At 46.1% G+C, this 13,199-nt stretch overlaps 2 protein-coding genes across 6 annotated transcripts in view; one reads left to right on the top strand and one right to left on the bottom strand.

Moving 5' to 3' along the window:
* CEP104 (centrosomal protein 104) overlaps positions 1-9,677 on the bottom strand; it is a 44,240-nt gene extending 34,563 nt beyond the window's left edge. For 2 of the 4 annotated variants that reach the window (XM_027843892.1, XM_027843895.1), the window contains exons 1-2: positions 9,447-9,677; positions 265-391 (exon numbers count right to left, since the gene is read on the bottom strand). In XM_027843892.1, the coding sequence (XP_027699693.1) occupies positions 265-377 (113 nt within the window). In that variant the 5' untranslated portion in view covers positions 378-391; positions 9,447-9,677. Of the gene's footprint in view, positions 1-264; positions 392-9,182; positions 9,229-9,281; positions 9,334-9,446 lie in introns of those variants that run through there. The other 2 variants (XM_027843894.1, XM_027843893.1) reach the window with 2 other exon arrangements.
* Positions 9,678-9,708: 31 nt separating this feature from the next.
* Positions 9,709-13,199, top strand: part of DFFB (DNA fragmentation factor subunit beta) — a 25,443-nt gene continuing 21,952 nt past the window's right edge. For both annotated transcript variants that reach the window (XM_027843898.1, XM_027843897.1), the window contains exons 1-2: positions 9,709-9,847; positions 12,604-12,730. In XM_027843898.1, the coding sequence (XP_027699699.1) occupies positions 9,734-9,847; positions 12,604-12,730 (241 nt within the window). In that variant the 5' untranslated portion in view covers positions 9,709-9,733. The remainder of the gene's footprint in view (positions 9,848-12,603; positions 12,731-13,199) is intronic.

The following is a 13,199-nucleotide window of genomic DNA, read 5'->3' as shown; positions in this document are numbered from 1 at the left end:
AGGTTTGGCAGCAGGATAAGGAACACTTATACTGGTTTCATGACACAGCTATAATAAATCGATCACTAGGTGGAGTGCTTTTTAAAGGCAGTCAGGTTACTATAAATTAAATTGTACTGGAGGTGCCTCTTACGACCATTTCACAGACTCTTGCTTGTTTGATTTACAATGAAATTGGGGGCCTAGAATTCAAGACAATATACACTGTCCCCAAGTAACAGAATGTTGTTACCTCACCCTCCACTTCCTTTTCATTCATAATACCTTGGTGATCTCCATCCATTAACAGTTGGTGCATGGACCATTAATTCTTTCGCACTGAAACCATCTTCGTGTCCCGATGAACTGACGACTATAAATCCAATCTTGTGTGGCATTCTGTACAGTTGGGCTGTTCATAAAAATAAACAAGATTTTTTTTTAAGTAAAAGAACCCATAGAAATATTAGAATTATGACAGTATTTGCTATTAATTCCCATCATGACTTAATTTAGGCATGAATTCAGCCTAATGTCAGGAAAACAAAATTAAAATAGCTCTCATGAATTATTTTTCTTTAAAAGTTTCTAAACATTATCTTTTCATCAACCTATTTCTATAGACAGCTTTAACTTTACTATACAAGGTAGTGTTAAGTTTTGCTTTGTCTTTTCTAAAGCTAAAAAAGTTACGTGGGCTATATAAGGAGAAAAGATAATTTAACCAATGGGATGATTATTTACTAAGGGAAAAATTGAGAATAGAGAAGAAAAAAGTAGGAAAGTAAGAATCAATCAGAATTCTAGCCTGAAAATTTGTTGAACTTAATTTCACTGAACAATAATTATTCAATTTTCAGGTCAATGTATTTGGAGGGCAAAGAAGCATTTATGAGTAAAATCTCATCACAAGCAGGCAGTGAAGTTAAATCTAGGTTCTCCCTATCAAAACCAAATATATATAAAATTACCTGCTGAGTGTGTTAATCCTAACATAAAGATAAGATCATTGGAAACAACAGGGTATGATGCACAGAATGCTACACTTGGAGACAAGAAGACTTGCCTTCAAATCCAGCCTCTTAAACACCTCTCAGTTTTGTGTTTTGCCCATGGGCATTTAATACCTAAGCTTCCTCATCTATAAAACGGGAATAATCTCTGTGGTACCTTCTTCAGAGGGTTGTTGTGGGGCTCCACTAAAGTCCCGTAAGTGAAGTACTGTTCAAATGTTAACAATCTGTGTACAGGGCAGTTATTATCACTGCTCTTGTTGTTAGCTGTGTGACCTTCACTTGGTCAAGCCTCAGTTTCTTCACCTGTAAAATGGCATTATCATTGTCTGCTCTACCTGACAAGTTGTTGTAAGGTTCCAATAATAATGTATATTCAAGTGCTTTATAGATTATAAGGCACTGTATGTGTGTAAGGTAATTATCTGGCATCAGGGGTGTTTATTGAACTGCAGGAGTACTATTAAATGAAAACCAGACTGCTAACCATTATTAAAGATCTAGTCGGGTTACTAGCATGCATGGCTATGCCATGGATGCTACTGATGCTGTTATGATACTCCACAAGATGCAATCTTGCTTGTGTGAGGCCTCCTGCTACCAATCGAGATCCTAACCTCTCTTTGTCTTCACAGCTGTTGTGAAACAAAACCATGCCCTGGTGGCTGACCTGCCTTCTTCAGCTCAGCCTCTGATTTTGGCGGGGCTGGCCTTTAGACAGATGTGCTACGCCTATAATCAAGGCCTTTCCAGCCTGCTTGGACATGCCAGAGCTGGTTCTCCACTGGCATAGCTTTCCAAATCCAAAGTCAGCACCACACTGTCATGCTGGGGCAATTAGTGGAGCATGACGTTTGAGTGTTCATTTTTTTTCCTTTTACTCTTTTCTTTTAGTTTCAAATCCTCTCCTTCCCTCTACCCTCCTCCCCTATCCATAGTGAAGGGAAGAAATATAATACCCATTTTACATGTGAAATATACATGCAAAATATGTTTCCACATTAGCCTTGAGTAATACAACTTTAGCAGAGGGTAGTAATAATGATGATAAGAATGTTGATGATAATGCTATACAAAATTTACTACAGGATGTCATGAAAAAAAAAAAAAGCATGATCAATATGTCCAGCTAAGCCACAACAATGAAAGGGGCATTAAGGAAACAGCAATGACCTGGTTTTAGAAAATACTCAGTACCAGAGAATAAGGAAGGGCATCACTGAAAAAAGTTACTAGCAATGACTAAAGATTTTAAGTCACCCATTAAAAAAAGATGTCAGCATTTCTGAATCCAAGCCCCCTCTGGATGCCTCATCATCTTCTGGAAGTGACCTAGTGCTCTAAGAAGTTATGGCATCAATATGTAAGCTCTAGTAGGTCCTCTACCAAGATGGCAGACCAGGTGGTATGTCTGTCCTCTGAGGACCAGCTCGGGGGGACACGATGTGATGATTTTTTTTTTAAACTACAGCATCTAATTTTGTGTGTATGTGCATGTGGTGTGTGTGTATGAGTGGCAGATGTGAGAATGCGTGGGGTGCATGTATGTGTACACGTGTGTAGTATGTATGAGGCACGCATGTGAACATGCACGTAGCATGTGCACACGTGTGTGGTGCTGTGTGAATGTGTGTGGTGAAGTGGGGATGTGGACTTTGCAATGGGAAGTGATGAGGCAGACATATTGCTGAAACTGTGGGTTTTTCAAAATTATTTGAGAGTTTTGAAGAAGTGGAAAAACCCATCAAAATAGCAATCCCACATTGATAGGACATGCTGTGGTTGCTAACATGCTTTACCTACCTTTTCTAAGTTGACCCTCTGAAGTGGAGAAAAGAAGGGTTTATTTCTACTTTACCAATGAAGAAAGTTCAGCGTGGCTTAGAGAGGCTGAGGAATTCATCAATGGTTACCCATCAATGTGTGGTCAGCTGTGGAGTCCAGACTTGTTCCCAGATCTTCAGACTCCAAAGCCAACGGTTTGTTTTTGGTTTTGTTTTTTTTCACTTCTCCATTTACACTTTTTTAGAACCTTTTGAGCAACACTGTTATTAACCAATTCTCTGAAAGCAACCCCTCCCTGTCCTGGCACATCTAACAATATCCATGTCACATACCCAAAAGCCCTCTTCTTGTGAGTCCCCCAAGCACTGGAGGGCTTGCTTGGGCAATAATTACATCCACAACTAGAAAAGTAAAGCTGCTTTTACAGGTCAGGAAAAAAAATACCATAAACATTCAGTAAGAATAAAAGCTTTGCTAAATAGTTATTAGAATGGACTTTCGGCCTACAGGGCCTGTTGAGTCCCATGCAACCACATGGATGCCTGTTGTATTACTCAACGATATTCCTGAGCAACAAGGGCCAGATTCTCCCTGGGCATTCCTATTAGGCCCTTGCAATAGTAATAATAGCCAACGGCAATAAGCAAACAAATTTTTCTTTTGTGTAAAGTCTGTTTTATGCACGTGGTTTATCTGTATGGCTAGAGATTACCTAGACAATCCAATTTGGCAACAAATAACAAGATACAAGAATGAACAGGAAAAATAAAACCTATTTCCCCATTTTCTTTTCAAGAAAATTTAAATTTTGTTCAAGGAAACATCAATACTTTAGTATCAAGCAATTTTATGGACTCAAAGAGACTGAAAAATCCATAGGCCAAATCTCCAAAGGCCTTAAGCATAACTTAACAAAGGTGATATGAAAGGAGCCGTTAGGATCTGGAGCTGAAAACAGAATCTGTGACAACTAACATGCAATTCTTACAACAAGGTGCATGTTTGCCCAGAAGAAATTCAAGGATGCATGAAAATGAAAATCAATTCTACATACGATGAATGAATTTGGAGGCAGTGCCATTCATGCAGATGACAGACTCTGGGCACATGATCAAAGAGCAAGCTGAAAACTTTCACTTTCACATCACCCTGTGAACTGCTCTAGTCCCTCTGGAGTACTTTTGATGCCACTGGGAGGGTGGAATGAGAAGCTGCCAAGGAGGGATTCCTGGTGGGAAGGCTTTTCTACCAAAGCAGGCATAAGCCCTTCAGCATATGATAGCCTTATGCTTCCATACACTTTTCAGGCCTAGGATACATTTTGTTATTAGCTTCAAGGTGCCACACTTGACACAGATGGCCTTCTACTGATACAGATGACAAAGCTTGTATGCCTTGTACGTGGGTTCTCAACCTGGGTTTGGTGACCTTTTTTTTTGGCTAGGCAATGGGGTTAAGTGACTTGCCTGGGATCACACAGTTAGTAAGCGTTTGAGGTCTGATTTGAACTCAGGTCCTCCTGAGTCCAGGGCCAGTGCTCTATCCACTGCACCACCTAGCTGCCCTGGTAACATTTTTTAAGAAATATTTTGGTAATCATTTTGGAGAGAATTGTAATCCTATGCATTTTTGGTAGTTAAAACATTGGGTCCTCCAAAGACAAGAGTGCACGTCTTCACTAGTCTGAGATGGGAAGACCCTACTGAGGTAGGGAGACACTATACAGTTCTCTTAAATTCTCCTTAAATTCTCCTTCTCCAAAGAGTGGGAATACCAGGGAACCTTGAGCCCTAAGGAAACACAGCAGAATGAGGAGGGAAAGTCCTCCAACTCCCATGTCAGTAACCTTTAGGTTTTACCAAGCACTTTCTTCATAACTACCCTGTGAGGCAGGTTCTGCAGGTACAACAGTGACCATTTTACAGTTCAAGAAACTAAGGCTCTGACAAGTTGTTCCTTAGGATCAAAAACTTAGAACTGGAAGAGGCCTTAGAGAAAGGATATCAAATCCAACACCTTCATTTTACGGATAAGGAAACTGAGGCATAGAGTGAAATGACTTGCCCTGGGTCACACAACCAATAAGTGTCGGAGGCAGGACTGAATTTGGGCCCTACACCACCACAGCTAACAAATATCTGGGGCAGGATTCATCATCTGACTCTACGTCTAGTGCATTTCCCCCTTACCTACATTGCCTCTCAGTCACCCTTGGCTCCTTAGTAAGAGAGCTTAATGCAAGAGCTATATAATAAAACAGCCCACTTTGGAAACATGGAGGAGTGTGCAAAGTGTGAGCAAGACTGCACGAGTATTTTAAATCCCATTTTACAGATAAAGAAATGGAATGTACAAGAGAGGAAGCCTTATTCACAGTCACACAGTACCCAGTGAGTGAGTTAAATGGCAGAGATTTGGGCCTGGAATTCAGATTTCCTAATTTCAAAATTTATATTCCTCCTCTACCATGAAGAAGTATCTGGACCTCATTTGTTGTTGCAGTTTAGTCATGTCTGATTCTTCGTGACCCCATTTGGGGTTTTCTTGGCAGAGATACTGAAGTGGTTTGCCATTTCCTTCTCCAGAGCTCATTTTACAGATGAGGAAACTGAGGCAAACAGGGTAAAGTGACTTGCCCAGGGTCACCCAGCTAGTAAGTGGCTGAGGCTAGATTTGAACTCATGAAGATGAGTCTTCCTGATTCCAAGGCCAGTGCTTTATGCACTATGGCACCACCTAGCGGCCCTATCTGTATTTCATAGATAGGTTCTATTTATCAGCCCCTCAGAGGCTCAAAATCTGTGAGTGACTTGGGGCAACTCCCTTCTCAGGTAATGTGAGGCTGAGTGGATGGTCTCAGGGATTCCTTCGAGCTCCAGACCATGATTGAGAAAACCGTATGAGTCAGAGGCAGAGAGCTATCAGGACTGGAAGGGACCCTGAAGCCATTCTTTAGGCCAATCTTTCATTCTGCAGCTGAGGGAAAGGAGTTTCCTAGAAGGGAAGTGACCTGGTCAAGGTCATACTGTGAGCTGGAAGCAGAATTTGGACTCGTGCTCTGGCTTCCTACATTGTGCTCTCTTTTGCTATTCCACAAGGCCACTAAGGGTGTCAAATGACTGGGATGAAATAGGAGCAGAGGATTCTGGTGCTGGGGGGATCTTGGAGATAAGCTGGTTCAGTTCTTCCATTTTACCCACGAGGGAACAGGTCCAGAGAAGGCTCTCCCACTAACTAGCAGCAGAAATGCTCTCAGGATACAGGGCTCCTGACTCCCAGGAGAGGAATCTTTCCATTTCCTCCAAAATGCCACTGGGAATTGGCACTAGAGTCCGTTTAGAAGTCTAGGCTTACAGACTATTAGACCTGGAAGGGTCTTTAAAGACCAAATTCAAACCACTCATTTTAGATATGGAGAAACTGGACCAGAGTGAGGGAGGGCTTTGTTCAAAGTCCCACTATTAATCACCAGGAGAGCAGGGACGGACCCTGGGACTCTGCAGCCTGATAGGGCTGAATTAGCCCAGAATTTGGTCTCTAGAGGATGTATGTTCAAATCACAGATAGGTCACTTACAGGGGCAGCTAGATGGAGCAGTGGATAGAGCACCAGCCCTGGAGTCAGGAGGACCCGAGTTCAAAAATCTGGCTTCAGACACTTACTAGCTGTGTGACCCTGGACAAGTCACTTAACCCCAATTGCCAACCCCCCACCCCCCAAAAAAAACAACAGATAGGTCTAGTATAACTTGTGTCACTCTGGCCAAGCTGCTTTTCCGTCTCTGGCCTTCATTTGTCTAATTTGTTAAATGAAGGGGTTGGCCTAGATTACAGATTTAGACCTGAAAAGGACTCAAGTCCAATCTCCTTATTTGACAGATGAGGACACCAAAGCTGAGAGAGGTGCTGTGATCTGCTCAAGGTCACCTAAGGGTTCCAGGCCAAGCTCTCTGACTCCAAAGCCAGCACGCTCTTCATTGGATTACGCTGATGTCACTTAGGTCCCCCGTAGCTCTACATTCTTTGGAGAGTGGAAAGAGCCATGAAGTACGTATGAATTAGAAGTGGCTTTGAGTCCTGGCCCAAAGGTAACGGGTGGCACAGTGGGTAGAGTGCTGGACCTGGTATTAGGAAGTCCTGAGTTCAAATTCAGCCTCAGACGCCTACTGGCTGTGTGACTTTGGGCAAGTTATTTAATCTCTGGTTGCCTCAGTTTCCTCAACTGTAAAATGAGGATAAGAACAGCTCCGACCCCCCAGGGTTGTTTCCAGGATCGAATGAGATAATAATTGCAAAGTGCTTAGCACAGTGCCTGGCACATAGTGTAACTGCTTGTTTCATGTATAACCTGTATCTGATTGCTTACCATCCCAGGGAGAAGAGAGAGAGGGAAAGGGAGGGAGGGGGAGGGAGAGGGAGGGGGGGAGGGAGAGAGGGAGGGAGAGAGAGAAGGAAGGAAGGGATAGATTTTGGAACTCAAAACTTAAAAAAAATTTTTAAAAATAATTTTTTAACATTAATTGGGGAGAAAATTTATATCTATCTATTTTAAAAAGGATAACAAATGCTTGTTCCCTTTCTCCTTCCCTTGGCTCTGCCACTAAGTGGTACAGTAGTGTTAGCTTGGCCTAGTCAACTCGTCCTCAATGGGCCTGTTTTCCTATCTGTAAGATGAGATGGCTGGAATCACACAGAGGACCTTGGGTCCAAATTTTCTGTTACCTTACAATAGTTTCTTTTCTTTCCCTGGGCCTTAGTTTTCCTATCTGCAAAAGGAGAGGAAGTAGGAATCTCCTGACATGACCTCAGTCCACATTACTGACCTACCACTAACTTTCTTGTCTTACCTTAAAAGTTTCTGTAAAAGAGGTTCCCTTCCCTCTACTGATCTCATTTTTCTCCTCTGTAGAAGACTGAGGTAAAAGTAGATGACCTATAATTCTATATGACTTCCAGGCTAGGGCATTGAACTGTTAATTATACTGCTTTAACTACTGACTACTTAATTGTCTATGTGTTGGGGGAGGTCAAGGAGGCTGTCTGCGCAGAAGCGACAATAGGGGGACTCTAAGGACCCTTTTAAGTCCTTTAATCCAAGGTTCTGCATCCTAAGCCCATTTCACCTTCCCAGGTTGGGGTGGATACACACAGGCATGTGGTGGGGCCACATCTACCTCTGACCATCTGCAGCTCTAAACTGCTGCCAGGTCAAGGCCTTCTCCTTCACCACATCATTCCTACTGCTAAACTACAGCCACATCCCTGTGTTCCAGGCTGGATCAGGGGTGGAGTGTGACAGGTAGTGCAGGGATTGTACTAGATAATCTCTAAACCATCTCTGATTCTTGATAACTCTAGTCTAGGTCTCATTCCATCAGTCCACTTCACATTAAACACTGCTGCCAGATCCTCAGGAAAGGAAGGGCGGCAGGACTGAGGGCTGTGGGAGTGAGGATGGGGAGAGGGCAAGCAGGACTATAATGACGTTAGAAATGGTCCCTAAGATCCCTTCCAGATAGGACAAACCTATGATTATGCATACCTCCCAGTCCAGGGCTCATTCCACCAGCCCACTACACGCTGATTAACTATGGCCATGTCCCCAGCAGGGGACTGATTAACTAGGGCCGCTTCCCTAGCAGAGGTGGGGGTTGGGCAGGCATGACTGGGGTGGGGCTTGGACGGTTTTTAAGGTCTCTTCCAGATCTGACAACCAAGGAGTCTGTATGCCCCCTGGGCCAGGGCTCCATCCTCCCCTTTCCCCTTCCCCCGACCCTATTTCAGCCCAGGAATGGAAAGGGATAGGGACAGGGCAGGCAGGGCTGGAGTGGAGCTCGAGATGGTCTGGGCGGGGAGGGTCCCTATCAGCTCTGACAACCCATAATTTCCATCTCCCCCCTACAAGCAGGTAATGGGGGGAAGGGCAGGCAGGGTTAGAAAGGGGCTCGAAATGGTCTTGGGGGTTCTCACCAGATCTGATAACCCATGACTTTCATCTCTCCCTCCCCCAACCAGGCCCCCAGCAGGTAATAAGGGGAAGGGGAGAGGCAGGCAAGGATAGAATGGGGCTCCAGATGGTCTTGGGGGTCCCCAGCAGCTCTGATAACCCATGACTCCCATCTCTCCCCTCCCCCAGCAGGTAATGAGGGGTAGGGGAGGGGCAGACAGGGGTTCGAGATGGTCTTGGGGATCCGCACCAGCTCTGATAACCCATGACTCTCATCTCCACCTCTCCTCTCCCCCTCCCCCGCCGGGCCCCCCACTGGGGATGGACTTGGAAGAGAAAGGGCAGGCGGGGGAGGGGCGGGGTCTCCTCGGGCCGGGCCGGCGGCTGAAGGGAGGGAGGCCCGGCGTGAGGAGGCCCGCGGGGGGGGGGCTTTTAACGTCTCTCCCCCCAACCACCTACTCAGCAGCAGCAGCCGCGGCCGCCGCTCCCGTCCGCCGAGCGCAGACGCAGGCCCCGCCGCCTCCTCCTCCGCCGCCCCCGGCGGCCCGGCACCGGTACCTCGAAGCGGCAGCCTCCGCCACCTCCGCCCATCGCCTGGGCCAGCGCCGCGGCTCTCATGACAACCGAGCCCGAGCCTGACGGGCGGGGACCCCGGCGCGCACGCGCCTGGCCGCACGCTCCTCCCTCACCTCCATCCCTCCCCCGGCCTCTCCAGTCGCGCACCTGCGCAGAGGGGACGAAACTCTCCGGCGCCTTCTGGGGAGTGTAGTTTCCTTCCTCAACTCTTGCCTTGCCGGGCCCGCTGTGCAGCTGCGCAGAGGGGACCAAGTCGCAGAGTCTTCTGGGTAATGTAGTTTCTCCTCGGAGTGCAAGGTGACTTGCTTTTTAGCTGTTTTGTTCCGTAGCTGCGCTAGCCCTGACACCCGCGGGCGGGCAGGCTGGGTCCGAACGGCTCGGTCGAGCAATCCTCCGACTCGTCCCCGAGAAAGGTGTTTCTGCAGAGGTCTGCAATGTCCAAGCGGCCCCGGACCTTCAAGCTGCGGGCGCTCCACAGCCAGGACAAATACGGGGTGGCGGGAAAGAACTGCCAGGAAGTGTTGCTGAAAGGATGTCAGAAATTCCAGGTCCTCCAGCTGCTCCCCCTTTTCCGTCTCTTTCTTCTTCCTCCAGACCCCTCTGGCCTCAAGGAGCTCGGGGGGCACCCCCTTCTTTGCTTCCGCGGTTGCTCCGGCTGCACCAGCCTCTGACCACCCCCCGCCCCACTGCCCCCCGACGGGGCGGTCCTGGGCTCGGGGAGGAGGCGGGAGCTACATCTCGCAGGCAGATGGGAGTCACAGCTGCCATTCCGGGGCCGCGGGTCAGGGTGGGGGGAGGGAAAAGAGGGGAGGCGGCTCTTGGCCGTAGCATCCCAGGAGCTTCGGCGCTATTCTGCACCCCGGAAGATCACGATCGTCCCGGCTCTGACCAGCCCAGGCCCAATGAAGACTCCTTGGGGTCCGCGGGGATCCGCCCCTCATTCAGGCCCTCGAGGGGGGCAGATCTTGTGTCCGGTTGCAAGAGACGGGGCATGCCCATCCCGGGGGCCGCAGATGATACAAAAGCCCCTTTCATGCCTGCTTAGACCATACCTAGGCTAGCTAGTCCAGTCACTCGGGGATGGACTCCAGTGGAGTCGTTTAGCATCGCCTGAACAACTCCTTATAGCTAATTATTAGCTGGTACAAGACCAGAGTTCAAATCCTGCCTCAGACACTGTGACCCTGAGCGAGTCACTTAAACTCTTCACCAGTTTCCTCCTTTGTGAAATGGAGATAATAATAGCACCTACGTCAGAGTGAGCTGTCACCAGGCTCACACGAGTATGTATAGCCCTTGGCAACCCATAATAAAGTGCTCTAGGTAAATAAATGCTAGTTATACGGCTATTATTGTCAGTTTCCTTGGTGGCTTTTGGGTCCTTTAGATCCTTGATCTCTCTTGAGTTTTAATACACTAATAGATAGTAACAGCTAGCATTTATAAACATTTAGGTTTGCAAAAACATATATAATCATCTCATTTCATCTTCACAACCACCCATCTTAAGAGATGAGGAAACAGAAGCAGAGATATTAGGGTGAAGTACCTGAGATAGGATTTGCATTAAAGTGGTCCTGACTTCACTAGCCCTCCCTTCCATGCAACAGCAACCCTGGGAGATAGATGCAATTTGTAATAGCTAAGAGTTATTTATATAATATAGTGCTTTAAGATTTGTAAAATGCTTTACCTAGGTTATTTAATGCTCACAACAAACCTATTATTACTCATATTTTACAGATGAGGAAATTGAGGCACAGAATTATTAAGGGACTTATCCAGGGTCACTTGGCTAGTAAGTGCCTGAGGTAGGATTTGAACTTTGGCTTTCCTAACAACTCCTAGGCTAGCTGCAGCGATGGGTAGTGAAGGATTTATTTCCCTGCCTTGATTAGAGGGGCTGAGGCCCTGAGAGGTATAAGATGCTCTCTCTCTCTCAAACACATGATTTAGAGCTAGAAGGGTCTTTGGCGATAGTCTAGTCTTGGTGGTATCATACTCAACTAGAAACTGGGCCACTAAACTGTATATAAGGATCAATGGGGGCAGCATATTACCTTAGAAAACCACATATGTTAATGTTAATTTGTTGTTGTTCAGTCATGTCTCATCTCTTTATGACCCTATTTGGGGTTTTCTTAGTGGTTTGCCATTTCCTTCTCCAGCTCATTTGACAGGTGAGGAAACTAAGGCAAACAGGGTGAAGCGACTTGCCCAAGGTCACCCAGCTAGTAAGTGTCTGAGGCCGGATTTGAACTCTGTCTTCCTGACTCCAGGCCTGGTGCTCTATGCACTTCACCTCCTAGCTGCCCACATATTAACATTATCAGTGTTCTATTGCACTTTTATTTACTTTGTTAAGTGATTTCTAATTATATTTTAATCTGGTTCAGGTTGTACTTTCTCACATTAGGTCTCTTGTTTGACATCTCTGCCCTAGTCCAATCCTGTCTCATTTTAAGGAGGAGGGAACTTAGTTCAATTCAATTAACGTTTATTAAGTGCTTTTGCTAGGTCCTAGACTGAAAGACTACTATTAAACAGCTCCTGCCCTCAGGGAGCTTACGTTCTCTTGAGGGAGGGGATCAACATAGACACACAAATGAGAAAGCACAAAATATACACAATTGAATACGGAATATTTTAAGGCCCACTCACACCTAGGGGCTTGAGCTCAGCCTTGAAGGGAGTTGGGAATTCCAAGAGACAGATCAGAGCAGAACATTTCAGGCACAAAGTGGGAACTGCCCGGAGAGTTTAAATTACTCTGGTGTGTGTGTGTGACTTTGGGCAAGTCGCTTCACTTTCTTCACATGAGAGAGCTGGACTAAATGACTTCGGAAGTCCCTTCCAGCTCTAGGCCATGATCCTAAGTCGCCTAACCTCCTATCCAGTAAAATGAAGGAGTTGGACTGAATGACTGAAATCACTTCCAGCTGCAGCTCTGGGAGCCTATGATCTGTTTAAGCGCTATGCTGGATGAACTTTTAGAGGTGTCACTTGGTAGCTGTGTGACCCTGAGCAAGTCACCCAACTCTTTTTGGAGCCTCAGTTACCTCACCTGTGAAATGGGATGTCGGACCTGACTGAACTGCCTCCCTCTGAGTATTTTGTTTTGTTTTGTTCTTAAGCATTTTACTTTCCTTTGCTCATTTTTATGTAATTATTGCAGATAGAAACTGCGATTCCCACCCCACTACCTCTTTGCTATTGGGTAGGATTATGTGCTAGGAAACTAAGTACATGAAACTACTTTTGTCTGTGTTTTTCTCACACCTGTCCCTTCTTGCCCTACCAACAGCTTCCCATTTCTGGCTGCCGCCTGTGTTTGTACGAAGATGGCACCGAGCTCACTGAAGGCTACTTCCAGCGCCTCCCTGACAACACCGAGCTCATGCTTCTGACCCCTGGTCAGGCCTGGCAGGGCTGTAAGTAGTAGCCTGTACAGACTGCTGGGGGTCATGAAGTAGAAAAGATTAGTGATGTTCATGCAGTGGGGACTCCCGGGTTACAGTCAAATGTGGGAGGAAGTCACTTTCAGGCAAGACAAGATATGTGTTACTCTTAGTAACCTTGTAACAGAACAGGTCCTACCTATAATCATCGGGGCCCACGAACTCTATTTGGCATGCCCATTACTTTAACAATCTTTTCAAAGAAGAGATAGACTGGACACTTTGTTACCCTCAAGTTGCATTCCATGCTGGAACCTAGATATAATGCTAATCTTTATTCAGCCCTGCCTTATAACCGTGCCTTTATGAACCTTATGGGTCCAAAGAACAGTGCTTGGCACATAGTAAGTGGGTAACAAATACCATTTTCTTTCCTTCCTTCCTTCCTTCCTTCTTTCCTTCCTTCCTTCCTTCCTTCCTTCCTTCCTTCCTTCCTTCCTTC

This window comes from Vombatus ursinus, unplaced genomic scaffold, assembly GCF_900497805.2.
Source record: "Vombatus ursinus unplaced genomic scaffold, bare-nosed wombat genome assembly UNPS02014932.1, whole genome shotgun sequence".
Lineage (NCBI taxonomy): Eukaryota > Metazoa > Chordata > Mammalia > Diprotodontia > Vombatidae > Vombatus > Vombatus ursinus.
This window is presented reverse-complemented; position numbering and strand designations above follow the sequence as displayed.